This window comes from Hippocampus bargibanti, linkage group LG11 (genome assembly GCF_051943395.1).
Source record: "Hippocampus bargibanti isolate YZ-2025 linkage group LG11, ASM5194339v1, whole genome shotgun sequence".
Taxonomy (NCBI): Eukaryota; Metazoa; Chordata; class Actinopteri; order Syngnathiformes; family Syngnathidae; genus Hippocampus; species Hippocampus bargibanti.
Window position 1 is genome coordinate 19,654,597 of NC_142744.1, and position 15,404 is coordinate 19,670,000.

A 15,404-nucleotide genomic window follows, 5' to 3' on the forward strand; every position below is an offset into this window, starting at 1 on the left:
ACAATAGCCTTGAGCCATAATTTTGCGAGTCTCTCCAGCATCCATACCCCTGCATGGTCTCTCTCCACCGGCCATGCACGACCGTTTCTCTCCCCAACCGTGGATTTCCTATTACTCTCGTTACGACTCACTGAGCCCCAGGCCCAAGGATAATGATGTGTTGTTTCTTGGTAGCATAATTTGTCACACGTATATTTCTTCTTCTTCTCCTTCTTCTTCGCCACTTGCAGAAAGCACGGCTCCCTTCTCACACACTCGCACACTTCTGCTTAATTCCGAGGAAACAAATGATCAACAAATAACGTCAAATTTGGACTTTTTTTGTGGGGTTGTATTCGCTTTTCTTTTACAAAACGAAAACAAAAGAAACGACTCTTGAGTGAGTTTTGTTGGGGATCCCGCGGAAGATTTTTTTAATTTTCTTTTTGTCTCCTGGAAGGTGTGCGCGGTGAGCGTGTGTCAGGTAAGTTGTGGCTGCTCTCGTCATTTAGTTGTCACGGGCGCGCGTAAGTTTACGCGCGCACAAATGGCGTTTTGTCGCGGGGCAGACGCAAACAAAAGACGCGCACGTGACGGTGAACTTGGAGCCATTTCTCTCGATCGTGAACGGGAAGATTGACTGTTTTATTTTGGGGGGAGGAGGGGGGTGTCGGACTACGTTAGGAAGGCGTGCGCCGGGTGGTGTCTTGTTAACGGCGATGCGCGGCTGTAGGAGGGCAGGACGAGAGGGCATCTGTGCTTCGTGGTCTCCCTTGCAAGAATCTCACCGCTGAGCGGAGCCTCGTCGCGGACTAAAGCTGCGCAGCATCGCGGTCGTTCGTTTGGGTCTCCGGTGCCTCCTAAACCACAGCCTCTGCTTAACCAAGACGCCAATAGATGTTCTCTTGAGCGAAGGCGGGAGGAAACGTGTGCGTCTGGCTTTACGAACAAGAAGTTTAAGACTATTCACGTTGGATGTAAATTCTATGGCATTCCGGATCAAGAATCTAACCAAAAGAACCATGTTTTTTCTTTTTCTCTCTTTGCTTTCCTGAGTTTTCCTCTGTTGTGCTGCGCTGAGTTAAATGGCTTACATGGTTTATGTATTGCCCAGGTGGCGTCCAAAATCAGGAAGCCATGTCCAGATCGGGTGACAGAACATCCACCTTTGACCCGGCGCACAGTGACACCTTGCTGCATGGACTCAACCTGCTGTGGAGGAAGCAGCTCTTCTGCGATGTGACTCTAACTGCCCAAGGGCAGCACTTCCACTGCCACAAAGCGGTACTGGCATCCTGCTCCCAGTATTTTAGGTCGCTCTTCTCCTCCCACGGTGCCATCGGCAACAACGAGGGCGGCAAGGGGGACCAGGGCAGCAGTGGCACCCCTTCGTCCTCGCCCGACGACAAACTGGTGACCCCCAGCGCCAGGTCCATTAATAACCTGGTTCTGCAGGGTTGCTCCTCTATTGGACTGAGACTTGTGCTGGAGTACCTGTACACCGCAAATGTTACTCTTTCCCTGGACACAGTAGAAGAGGTACTGTCGGTCAGCAAGATCCTCAACATCTCCCAGATTACCAAGCTCAGCGTGCAGTTCCTCAACGATCAGATCTCGGTGCAGAACTACAAGCAGATTTGCAAGATCGCCGCCCTCCACGGACTGGACGAGACCAAGAAACTGGCCAACAAGTACCTAGTGGAGGACGTGCTGCTGCTTAATTTCGAAGAGATATGTGCCATGCTAGATGCCCTGCCGCCGCCCGTGGAGTCAGAGCTGGCGCTCTTCCAGATGTCCGTGCTGTGGCTGGAACATGACCGCGAGACCCGCATGCACTATGCACCAGACCTCATGAAGAGGCTGCGCTTTGCTCTCATCCCGGCACCGGAGCTGGTGGAGAGGGTGCAATCGGTTGACTTCATGAGGAGTGACCCTGTGTGTCAGAAGTTGCTGCTGGATGCTATGAACTACCACCTGATGCCCTTTCGGCAGCACTGCAAGCAGACCACAGCCAGCAGGTAAGATTGTAATCATCGGGTACCACTTTTGTCTTCCCAATATGTCAACGTATTCTGATCCGAGCGTCTGTGGTTTCCAGCATGGAGGGAGTCGGTTTTGGTGTTGTCAAATTTTGTTGTGGCATCACGGGCCAATTCATTTGATAATGTCATCCATCTATTTGTGATTGCTGAAATACTTTGTTTGATATTTGGACCATGTTTCTTTTTCATGTTTTTTCTTAATTTAACACATTCACTGCCATTCCTGAATTTATTCAGGTATTGAAAATATGACATGGAGCGCCATTCCCGAACTTGCACCTCATATTACTCCTGACCCACATAACTTAGGAATTAACTCATTTTCTGATGAAAGTAGAGAGTCTAAGGCGCAGCTGTCAAAGTCAAGGCCCGGGGGCCAAATCCGGTCCGCCACATCATTGTTTTCGTCCCGCGTGAGCAAATGAAACTTGTGAAATTCCATGAGGCTTGCTAAAATCCTAACCAAAATTTCATATTTTTGGATGTAAACAACAATAACAGTCATTATTCTTGACTTCAGATTTGAAAACTAATTTGTTGTGCGCTCTATATGTAATATGTGGAGGGGATTAAACATTCCAATGGCTTCCCAAAATTCATAACGGCCCTCGAGAGGAAACCATAACTACAATGTGGCCCACGGCAAAAAATGGCTTTGACACCCCTAGTCTAAGGTTTCTGAATTGGATGTTTATGTAGTCCTAAAACTCAATATTCTATGGGTCCTGGAATTTCAGTGAAAATGACAAAAACCCTGGCACTGGAGTGGACATGATTTTGCACATGGTCTGGCAGTGAATGAGTTAATAGTAGCTCTGCGGTTGTTTTTAGTCTCACATGGCGGGTTAGACTTAAACCACCATAGTCCATGCATGGCCCATGAGCCGCAGGTTGCCCAAAGCTATGTTGCTGTGAATGTTATCTGATTTTAATCACAATTAAATACACACATGCAGCATACCCAAGATAGATAACAAGTTGGATTGCTTAGCACGAAATACATTTGGAATATGGAGCAATTATTTGAGCGTCCAAAGTAGGTTTTTTCAGTCCGTTAAAGGAGCTGAAAGTAAGAATCGCATGTCAGCAATTTTATTCAGTGGAAGTGATGTTATAATACAAAGAATAGGCGTTCGAGAGCAGAAATATGGGTGACATATCTATTCATACTCTAACTGAACACAGAAATGGTCATTCTTGGTTTCACGTGCCGCCGTGTCTCTCCTCTCAATCAATCATCGTTATCTATGGCCAGAAGCTCATTTACATACCTTCGAATAGCCCCCTAACAAATCCAAGTGGACCCGTTTCACAGAGCGACGTGAGAAACGCAGATGATGTTGCCATGCATAAAAAAAGGACAACGCGAAAAAGGAAATAAATTGTATGTGAGTGAGTGTAATGTCATATAAAGACTCCACATTGTGATTGATGAGTCGAATTGCGTTGGAGCCAATTAGGAGCCAGACAATTCGGAATGTAGAGTAAAGTGTGGGAGGTTATACATCACACATAAATGTCCGGTGCAATGTCACATGCATCATTCTGGGCCAATCAGATGGAGACATTGAAAGCAGGGTTATGTGATTCAATTGCCTTTTCGCCTCTGGCAGGACACTCTGCAGGACCATCCTCAATTCACAGCTAATTACAAACAATGCATTTGCATAATGTAAAAACCATTCGCTAACACAGCCTCGTGAAAAGTGTCCATTTTTGTTCATTGTTATAAGAATCCCTCATGTAGCTGACTGGAAGTGCTGCATTGCTTTTATTTATTTGCAGCACTTGTTTCCTGTTGTCATTACAGAATCCGTTCCAATAAGAGAATGCTGTTACTGGTGGGTGGTTTGCCCCCCGGACCCGATCGCCTCCCCAGCAATTTGGTCCAATACTATGACGATGAAAAAAAAACATGGAAGATCCTCACAAGTGAGTTTAAAGCAGAGGATTTTATGTGAGGGTTTTTTTCCACCATCTTTCTCCTGTTCGGGGAGTTTTACGGTCGTTCCTGTGGATGACTTTAACGCGGGTTAATTTGAGCGAAGGAGTTCCCTAAATCCTTCAGGTAATAATATATCACTATCACTTTTTAATATAAGTTTCTAATCAGAGCGTGACTTCACGCCACTGCGGAGCGTCACGCCTGGTTCGCCTTGTTTTTGCTGAAATATGCTGCTGAGATGCATGATGAGATTCACTTGAATCTAATGATCTGCTGTGGCAGAGATTGAACGCGGGCTTTGAGTGATATCTTTTCCAAGTGACTCTCAAATTCATCCTGATTATGCACTAGCGCCGATCAATACCGGCTGAATTGCTCTAATTATTTACCCAAACACACCAGAACCGCCGTCTGGGACCTCAAAAGCCTAACTTGAAAACAAATACTGGCCTCTTTTGTTTTTTTTTTAATTTATTTTTTTTTCTTCTATTTTTTTATCTTCACAAATCGATAATAACACGATCATGAAATGAAGTTTGCCTCAGAATGAGCACGACAAAATAATGGACCGTCCTCAACCGTTTTTGAAGCGGATGAGGTGGAAATCCAATCCAATCCAATCCAAAAAGGAGTGCATTACTTGACTGCAACCAACAGAGGCACTGTCGAGTCACTCGCTCACTGTCAAAAGAAGACCATCGTGGTGTCGAGCTAGATCAGGGCTCGGGAACCTTTTTGACTAAGAGAGCCATAAAAGTAAAATATTTAGAAATATTCTTCAGCGAGAGCCACGCGCGCGCGCACGCACACACGTACACGCGTACACGCACACACACACACACACACACACACACACACACACACACACACACACACACACACACACACACACACACACACGCACACACGCACCAATACATGCACGCACGGCCACTTTTTAACAAAATTTCAGAATGTATTATTTAAAATAACTTCGTGATAGTACTCACTATTAGCATGAATGGTTTTCCGTTCCTCATTATTGGTAAACATCCAGCCAAACGATCGGAATGAAAGTCAACTTGCCGGGTCCATATTCAAAGTTACTGCTCGGTCGCCTGCACACTGGTTATTAGCTTGCACGCTGGCTTTCTGCTGTCTCTCGCAGAAGTATAGTGATGCTAACATTGGCATGGCTTGTCAAAGTGCCACTGACATTCAACTGTTTCATCGATGGTATTGTTTCATTGCATTCAACCTAAAGTGTACGATACTCATCACCGTTCTTACTCGTCGGGCTTATTTAAAAAGGGCCGTTTACCTGATTCGACATCAACAGCTACCATCCAATCAAAATTGCTCATTGAATATCAACGACCACCTTAGGTTAGTAACATCCAATCAAAATTGCACTTTCCGCCAACTGCAGCCCAAACAGGAAATGAACAGCGAAAAAGCAAGAATATGTATTTTGTTTTATCTGCGAGCCGGATGCAATCATCAAAAGAGCCATATATGGTTCGCGAGCCATATGTTCCTGACCCCTGAGTTAGAGTCACGATGCAATGCAACTCTTGCAGTACCGTGTTTTGCGTACCGCAGTATAAGATGTTGTATGTTCCACCGAGACAACTCTTTTATATTTGCTGACAAAAATTCCAAGCTGGAAAATAAACCCATTTCCAATGGAGCTCTGGCGCCATCTTGTGCATTTTCTGTGACGCTACACATCAGTCTTGATCCCTCAAAATGACCCGGAAGACCTTCTTTAATCGATTGCAAACATTTATGCTTTCCTCTTCAGATTCTATTTGAATCATATTCATAACTGGATGTGTAACAAGAAAGCATATTCTGAAGGAGCCATTGTTTTGATTCTCAAGCAAGGCAAGACGTCTTGGTGTGACGTCACAAACTGGGGGCGGGACTTTCTAAAAATGCCCAATTCGCAGCTCAATTTTTTGCAGATTTAGGACACTTTTAAGTCATTTTTATTGGTGTTTTGCATTTGACTAAAAATATCAGCCTGCATGTTTTGGGTATTTTAGATGCTATAAAACGTTTTTCTGATGTCAGTTAGGAAACAAAAAAATGGTGTCGGTTGTGCTTTAAATTGTAAAACTGGAAACTTCAAAATTCAAACATTTATGGCAACAATATTTTGTTTGGACTTATATTTTTAAATTGGGGGGTCATTCAAAGTAAAATCCAGGCAAGTCAATTCTCACAACAGCAAAACATATTAGGAATTTTGTGTTGCCAAAGGACTCCTGCAATGAAAGGTACTGCTACTCATCTGCTTTTATTATCTTCAGAATGTTTGGTTTCATTGGCTATTCTTTTCTTTTGACATTTGTTAAAAGACTACTGAGGGTAACCACAGTTAGTGAGTGCTCTCCTGACATTTTTCACTCCTTTTCTCTACCTTAGACGACGTAGGTATTAGTTTAGCCTTATGCCGGAGGGTTCTGATACCTCCTAGTTTGTGTTGTAGAGGGTGGTTAGATTCAAAGAGTTCCTACTTATTTCAAACCGATAAAAACTTTAAGGCAAAAATTAGTGCTTCCAAAAGATAGGCTGCCAAATGAAAAACAAAGTAATGTAGTTTATTCAATACATTGTCAAAATGAAAATTGTAAAGAGCAATACATTGGGAAGACAAAACAAATTCTCAAAAAAAGACTTTATCAACATCGCAGTGATAATACTAGTGGGCCTCAATCTGCAGTACATATGCACCTAAAAGCTAAAAGAAGCTATTTTCATAAAACAGCAAAACCCTTCACTAAATCGCCATGGTGGGGTGAGGTTCAATTTGAATTGTTCCTACAACCGAATTCTTAGGGAACATAGGCTTAGTTATCCTGATGAGGTGATACCAGATCAAATGGGGCAATCAGGCCAGTCATAGACCGCATACTCAGGCAGGACAATAGAAGTAATCAGTCAGGCCAATAGATTTGATGACAATGAGGTTAAAATCTTAGTGAAAGAAAATAGATGGTTTGAAAGGGGAGTAAAATAATCTATTTTCTTAAAAAAGCAGAATCCTTCACTAAACCGACATGGTGGTGTGAGGTTCAATTTGGATCGTTCGTACAACAGACTGCTTAGGCAACATAGACTTAGTTATGCTGATGAGGTGATACCAGAGCAAATAGCGCAATCAGGCCAGTTGTCAATCCGAACAATATAAGTAATTAGCACAGCCGCAGGGAGTAGTCCTCTGCTCCCCCCACCCTCAGAGCAGGGACCAATCATAGCAGAGTCCGGCCCCGCTACGTCTGGACAGTAGGGATATATATAGGGCGAAAACTACCAGAAAAAAAGATTTTAGTTTGCTGACGAAGGCTCTTGGATAAGAAGGAAACGTCCGACACCTACAAAGAAGTACAGATGACGGCTGTAGAAACCTTCTCATCGCGAATGGTACTGTTTTTTTTCAAGCTGCTCCCAAGTTGTGTTTTATGTGGGGGAAATTGAGCCACATTCCCTCTCTATCAAGCATCATTGACCTTTCCCAGACTCCCCCTCTCTATTTGCTCTCATATTGCAAAGGTCAAACTTGAGATAATGGGAATATGTTTTTTTTCTATTCTCTCCCATTGAGATTTATTTGTTGTTGTTCTTTTCTCAGCATTAGCAGATTATTTTTTGTCCCTTTCAGCTCTTTTCAGAGATACACACCTCACTGTTTTTTTGTACCGTTTTTGTGGTCTTTTAAAAGTCATAGTTATCGCACTTAGCGTTTTGTGGGTTTTTTTTCACCACTTTTGTCCAAAATCATCTATTTGCAACTGAACGTGCAGATGCACAGTCATTTGCTCATTACCCTCGACCCTCATGGGTAGGAGCGGCAGCTCGCACAAAGGTCACTGGGGATTTCCATCAGTCACAACTAAAAAAAGTTAACACTCAAATGGTCCGTGGCCTTGCGGAAGGACAAAACTGCACAATCATCCCCTGAACACATCAGCGAGCGTCTGATGTGGCCTGCGCACACAATGGACGTGAAAGAGAGGGAGATTATGAACATTCAATCATAACTTTCCAATGAGGCGAAACCTGAGAGGGACAGCCTTTGATTAAGACATTCATCAAGATAATTTGGAAGAATCTTGATTCTCTTCCCTCTTGTTGTGTGTCACACCGAGTCGCTCGCCGTTGATCCCAGTGTGAAGTTTGCCATCTAGTGTACCAACACGAGCGTGAACAAAGGACCGTAATCACATACTGTATTGTATAATTAAAGAAAAAAGGGACTCCAGGGAATGATGGTGAGGTGGGGGGGGGGGGGTCGGTCGAGGAAGCAAAGGGACACAAAGGAGCCAGAGCTGGTGCATGAGCTGTGGGGTCAGTCGAGCATGGCCTGCCTGTGTGTGAAGGTTTCTGACTCCCTCTAGTGTGAGCCCCGAAGCTCAGTGTCGACAGCACCCGTGGAGGGCGACGCTGCATCAGGGGTAGATTAACTTCATCCGCTTTCAATTTTACTCTAAGGTCCAACACGGGGAGGAACTAAAAGCCAATGGCATGTTTTATGCTTTCCAGCATCTCAGGTATGACGCCTCGTCCGGCACTTATCCCGCCGGCCGCCTGCGTCCGAGGCACTTGTAGAGGCGGGACAGACGTCCCGCTTCTTCTGACTGTACTCCCGCCATACCTCTACCACATCCAACTCCCAGTCCTCTTCCACGGGGTATAAGATGATTTAAAGTCACTAGACATCAAATAAAAATTCGCCCATGCGTGGCCTTTATACTGCTGACTGAACGATAATGTAAATAGCATGTAAGGGAGTTTGGCAGTCATATGGCACTTGTCTTTGAAGTGCACTGGAGGCAGGCAACCAAATGTGATAAAGTTGCGTTTAGTGTATGAGGTATAAAGCGCCCCTCTCTCTCTCTTTCTCTCTTCTTCCTCCGGAGCGGCACATGTCAGGCAGGGCTGAGTGAGATTGCGGCGAGAGGGCCAATTGGAAAGAAATGAGATTCAAGGCTGTCTAATTCTGCAGCAACTGTGATCCATCAGGCGCAGGGGAGGCGGCACTGGAAATGACTGATGGAGACAGACAGGTGGGCCTTAACATTCCACTGATTTGTGCTCCACCAGAGCCACCCCCCAACCTACCCCACCGCACCCCACCAAGCCACCACCTCACCCGAGATTTATTGAGTGAACACGATCGTGTTCATTATGACTGTCACCCAAGACCACTTCTCCACATCTCAATGGGGGTCACTGTAACAAAAGAAGATGGAAGACAAGGGGTGAGGGCAAAATCGGGTTTTCTCCATCAAAAGTGATGATTATTATTTTTTACTCTATCAAGGATCGTCACCAACTCTTTGTACTTCTTACGAGAGGTCTATAAGTTTGTCCTTATGAGTTTCTGTACCATCATGAAATTCAGGTTATAGCTGATGCAATGAAGATGGTCTTCTGCAAATTATTTTCGCAAAGCATAAAATGATCTGAAATTAAGATTTAAGAGGTAACGCTTTAGTTGTTGGTTCAAATATGATGAGCAGAGTCACATGGGAGGTACTGTCAGCCACAACTCACACGTGCACGTGCAGACTTGCAGATGTCTAGGGCTGCAACTAACAATTATTTAAAAAATAAATTCATCTGTCCACCCTTTTATTATTATTATTTAATTTCAACTCGACTGCACAAAATGCACAAGCAAATTAATGAAGATTCTGTTACAGTTTGGAATAGAGGCAAAAATGTTGATCACTGCTATTCAAAGCAAATGTTGCTATGTTTGCAAATGCTCGCAAATGTTAAAACCAAGATAAAGAATTGACTCCCATAAAGTACTACATCAATCTTAAAATATTTACCCTTGAGGCAAACATTCTTAATAGCATGGGCACTTCTAAAAAGTTCTCAAAACTACGGATAGAAGAACACATTTCTTTTCGGCTTTTCCCTTCAGGGGTCACCACAACGGATCAGTGTCCTTCACCTTCAGAGGTTTGATTTGCATGTTTGTTTAGGCCAAGCTTTTACGTCGGATGCCATTCCTGGCACACACCTAAGACAATGACATCATATGTACCATGAACCATTTATACTTGCAATTTTTGTAAAACTTCAAATACGTTCAACTGTTTTCTTAAACATTTTTTATATGGTCCTTTAATATATCGCAGACTTTTGCCTGTTGGGAAAAAAACATCTTTCATTTTACTCCGCTTTAGAGAGGAATTATAAATCCGATGTCAGCTCCCGGCCATGCTAAAGTCTCTTGGCTTTGTGTGTTGCACAGTAATGCCCTACAACAGTGCCCATCACTGCGTTGTTGAGGTGGAGAACTTCCTGCTGCTGCTCGGCGGGGAGGACCAGTGGAACCCCAACGGTAACGACAATGCACCTTGCTCTCTATGCATTCATTCATTCATTCATTCATTCATTCATTCATTCAAAGGCGCTTATCAATGAAATGTATTATTATTCCATATATATATATATATATATATATATATATATATATTGCCCAATTCATGAGGAGACCTCATATGTTTCATTGCGCCATCATGTGGAAAATAAATGTCATGATGGAGAGTGATTAAAATGCAACCATGGATTTGATCAGTGTTTGAAATAACGTCTGCCCGAAGCGTACAACTTTCAAAACGTCTCGGGCCCGGGTGGCCTACAACTTCTTCAAGAAAAAAAAACCGATTTTTTTTTTTCAAATCAAACGTTTGATTTATTCAATAAAGCAAAAGCCAAACGAACGTTCGTTTGGCAATTTGCATACTTGGCACGGCAGCCAATCAGAAGCCTGTTTCGTGCTTCGGACTATACCGTGACTATAAAGTGTACTTGAAAGTTTTGAAAGGCGCTTAGAAAGAGGAGTCCACGTGGCTTTTAGCAGACAACGCAACGCAAACATTGCATTGTGCACTTTAGAGTCAATGGAAAAAAGAAAATAAAAATGGCAGGATTGTCACTTTCATCTCAGAATTCAGCCTTTAAGTTAGAATTTTTAGATTAAAGTCAGAATTCTGAGAATCAGGCCAGACTTCTGAGAGAAAACTGAGAATCTTCTTTTTTGCTAGCCTTTTTTGCTAGCCCTAATTATCTTTGCGTAGCTTGCTATATGTTAGCTATCTATTAGCTAGCTAACTTTCTATCCGAGTTACTTACCTATCTATTAGCTGTCTATTAGCTAGCAAGCTTTCTATTTGAGTTACTTCCAGGTTGAGTGAAGGCATATATATATATATATGCCTTCCTATATATATATATATATATATATATTATTTGGCACACAGAAGAAGCAGTAAAAGAAACGTGAACGCGTCAATTTTTCATTGTGGAGAAGACTGTAAAATCCAAATTGTAAACTTTCTGTTTTCTCCGTGTCTGTAGGAAAGCACAGCACCAATTTTGTAAGTCGTTATGACCCCAGATTCAACAGTTGGATACAACTTCCTCCTATGCAGGAGAGGTGAGGCCAACTGGACCCTTTTTTGAAATGGTTTACTGAGGTGCAACACAATTTCTTTTGAATGGAATTCATTCATTCGAGAACCAGTGTTGGGTTGTCTGTAGGGTTAAAATTAAATGGTACTAAATGAATGGGTTTGAAAGTAGCACTATAGCTTGAGACCTAATTTTTAAACCCAAACACCAGCGAGAAAATCGTAACATGACATGCCGATTCCAGATTCTGGGATTTATTTGAAGCACTATCCACACTAATTTCAAAGCTTATGAAAAGAAGAAATAGCCCCAAGGTAAAATCCTGACTGAGACTCAAGATGCTGATTTGAAATACTAAGCCATATTTGTAATCTCTTGAAACCAAAAAGTGAACTTTTAACCCTGGTTTGAAACCCTACTCCCAATTAGAAACCCAAACCCTCGCTATTTGAACCATGACACCGCGTTAAAATCTGAATAATTTGTCCTGTTATTTGATTTTAATCGCAATTAGTGTGCGTTTTACAAATCTCAAAATCTGTGTGACAAACGTGAAATGATTTAAACAGTGGCCACTGAAACTATGACAATAAATTAACACAGGGTATAAATCCTTTCAAGGACAACGGTGACTACAATGCACATTTTGTCATGATATCAGATTGCTGAGCATGCATGAAAGGGTTAAATTCTGCATTTCAATGGATAAATTAACCAGACCTCCTAAATGCAGTAGTGATGATGCTTGAGTTCTTACACCGCTCCACTCCTTGACATTTTGTGGGCGCTGCTTGGTCCTCAGGAGAGCCAGCTTCTTCGCCTGTCGCCTGGACAAGCACCTGTACGTGATTGGCGGGCGCAACGAGACGGGCTACCTCTCCAGCGTGGAGTCGTACAACCTCGACACCAATGAGTGGAACTATGCGTCGTCTCTCCCGCAGCCTCTGGCTGCCCACGCCGGCGCGGTGCACAATGGCAAGATCTACATATCAGGCGAGAGAACACAAAAGTTAGCCTCAAAAAGCCAGTTGTTTTATTTTTGTTTCAAAAATACTCACACGCTGTATTCGATAATCTTATGGCTGATTATTTGTCAAACTTAGTTTAAAGTGAATGTAAAGTTGACATGTAGAACAAGGGAAAATTCAGCATATCAATTGCTGATTAAGTGTGTGTAATGGGGAGAGGGGGTAATTATATCAATGAATTTCTTTTTCCTTATTATTCTGCAAGGAATGCCGAGACAAGGCCCCTAAGGGGTGTCCTGTAGCCTTACCAAGGAAAAGTACTCCACAAGGAAATTCCTCCAGTTCTTGGAACGTTCATAGATGATGATTTATCCAGTATTTAACAAACACTAGGGTCAGGTAAAAATTTCCACACCTGACCCGTACCTCTATATCCAATGGGACTGAGAGGTCAAGTCCCCGCCACCTCCCTTGTTGAGATAATGATTTATAAATCAGAAGCAGTCAACATAGAGACCGGCTAACGGGTTAGCAAGTTAACTGCTAGCAACCGATGCAGCCTTGTTTAATAATAATAATAATAATAATAATAATAATAATAATAATAATAATAATAATACATTTCATTTATAAGCGCCTTTCAAAACTCTCAAGGTCACTTTACATTCATAGAATCAGCTTTTCTGTGGGTGAGCAGCAGCAGCCACACGCGCCTGCGTTCACTCAACCTGGAATAACTCAAATAGATAGAAAGCTAGCTAATAGATAGCCAGCTATACAACGAGCTAGCTAGATAGCTAACAGATAACTAGCTTGATAGTTAATAACTAGCTCAATAGCCAGCTAGCTATCATATACAGATATATACGTCAGACATATACGACCGGGTTCCGTTCCTACAAAATGGTCTTAAGTCGAGCTGTCCAAAAATCGCTCTCCTTGCTAACGGAGAAGTCACCCAACACACACACTCCGACTAAGGCGGACGCCGAAGACGCAAAAAAAGTTCTACCGGTTTCCCGCACCCCGCGCCGATGTGCGGACCGAACCAGGGGTCGTCTGCAATGCCCACTCACCCAATCCGCCCAACCCGCCATCTTGCCGCGCAGCAGAACAAACTGTCTCAAAAAAAAAGCGCGACGCGCCGTTTGGATTTGGATTTGCCTTTATTAGTCTCGCAGTGGAGAAATTTACATTTCACAGCAGCAAAGTTATGAAACAAAATGAAAGTAGAAAAGCAAAACACAGGAGCTGCTGGAAAGGCAGCCACTCTCGCGGCGCCGTCTTGAAGTCAAAAGAACAAAAAAAAAAACTAAATAACAAATAACATGACAACACAAAGACACAGAGAGACATTCATTCTTAAGCACTTTCTGTACCCTCTTTGTAACATAAAGCAGTTCCAGATGAAAGAGGAGAGGATCAAAGCGTCTCTTCACCAGTGGATCAGGGACATCATGGTGGAATGTGCCCGTCGACTACAAGCTAAATGTTGAAAGCAAACACGCAGCTGTAGCATCCATTGACGAAAAGAGATTGTCTCACATCTCCTGTCCCACATAAAGCAGCTTCAATTCCATCCCGCGACAGTTCCATATACGCATCGGCGCTCTGCGCTGACGCTCCTTTCTTCTTATCGCGGGCTCTCTTTGGAGACCTTCGGTGGTCGGTCCGAGCCTCCCCACACTTCCTGTAAACCTTTCGGAATTGTACCTTTTTTACACCACCGTGCACGAGTTGCTTTTCGCCATTGCCGTAGGTCCCCCCCCGCCCCCACCCCCGCTCGTCATTTTTTTGTATTCTTTATTTTTGATTAATCCCCTGATCCTCTTTTTGGGACCAGCTCTTTGTGTTCTCTCTTCCTGCACGGACCTCTGTCTCTGTCGTTTACTTGGGGATCCAGACATTCAGTCGGCAGCTCTCTGCCTCGTTCGGAACGTGACTGACCTAAACAAGAAGGACCATCTCGAGTCCTTATTCTACAAAATGCATCGCAAACACGCTGTTCAACAGCGTTGCTGCCTGTAGCGGTGGCAGCCGTAGAATTTAAAAAAAAAAGGTCTGTCGGTTGTGGTCGTAAGTACGGGTGGTCGTAACTCGGTGGTAAATCGGATGTTACCTGTATATAGTTATATTATAGCTAATAGATTGCTAGCTCACAACCAGACGACTTGATATTTTTTGTTTCTGCCTTACTAAGTCTCAAAATTTCAATTCATCAATCCTTCATGTTCTCAGCCACTTTATTAGTTTGAACAAAAAAAATGACAACATTCTTTTGATTTTCAAACATAGGGTGTAGTAAATTTAAAATAACATCGGATCTTTAAGGATGTGTAAATAAAATCACCCCATCAGGGTGAAAAGTCGTTACAGAAGAAAAGAAAATAACATTCGTAAGTACACTCGTAGTGTCCAAACATTTGTAACTTCGTTCATTCATCAATATGTTTGCCTTTCTAGGCGGAGTCCACAATGGCGAGTACGTGTCGTGGTTGTACTGCTACGACCCACTAATGGACGTGTGGGCTCGCAAACAGGACATGAACACAAAGCGCGCCATTCACACGTTGGCTGGAATGAACGATCGCCTCTACGCCATCGGGGGGAATCACCTGAAAGGTGAGTGTGGCGGAAACAATCAAGAGATCGATTGTTATTTATTTATTTATTTTTATTTATTTATTTATTTATTTTTAATGCAACTGTTTCTTTTCTTCCTGTTTTCCTTAAAGGACAACCGATGTCCCCGGACAAGTTGTGTCCATAATTTGTAAAATCACTTCAAATGACTTCTACTGAGCGTATTTTAATAAGATTCCACCGCATATAGCTATATTTTATGTTTTAAGACTCGCGCTGAACATTCAGGAAGTCTTGTTTTTGAGTTGGTGACGAGTCCTCACGTGACGTCAGAAAAGGACCGCCTGCTGACCGTGAAAAGGACGCATTGTCGCATTGTCCTTCCATCACGTCAATGTATTTTGCTGTAGTTGTTTGGGCTGGGGACCTCGTGTTGCACCCAAAAGCCGCCAGAGGGCGTCCAAGCGCCAT

The 15,404-nt window shown here is 43.1% G+C and overlaps 1 protein-coding gene across 3 annotated transcripts in view; it reads left to right on the forward strand.

Moving 5' to 3' along the window:
• Positions 1-252: 252 nt before the first annotated feature.
• Positions 253-15,404, forward strand: part of klhl14 (kelch-like family member 14) — a 20,316-nt gene continuing 5,164 nt past the window's right edge. Inside the window, exons 1-7 of one of the 3 annotated variants that reach the window (XM_089008935.1) lie at positions 253-463; positions 1,094-1,997; positions 3,832-3,953; positions 10,220-10,309; positions 11,329-11,407; positions 12,185-12,375; positions 14,814-14,972. In XM_089008935.1, coding sequence (XP_088865061.1) covers positions 1,117-1,997; positions 3,832-3,953; positions 10,220-10,309; positions 11,329-11,407; positions 12,185-12,375; positions 14,814-14,972 — 1,522 coding nt within the window. In that variant the 5' untranslated portion in view covers positions 253-463; positions 1,094-1,116. Of the gene's footprint in view, positions 464-699; positions 1,998-3,831; positions 3,954-10,219; positions 10,310-11,328; positions 11,408-12,184; positions 12,376-14,813; positions 14,973-15,404 lie in introns of those variants that run through there. The other 2 variants (XM_089008936.1, XM_089008934.1) reach the window with 2 other exon arrangements.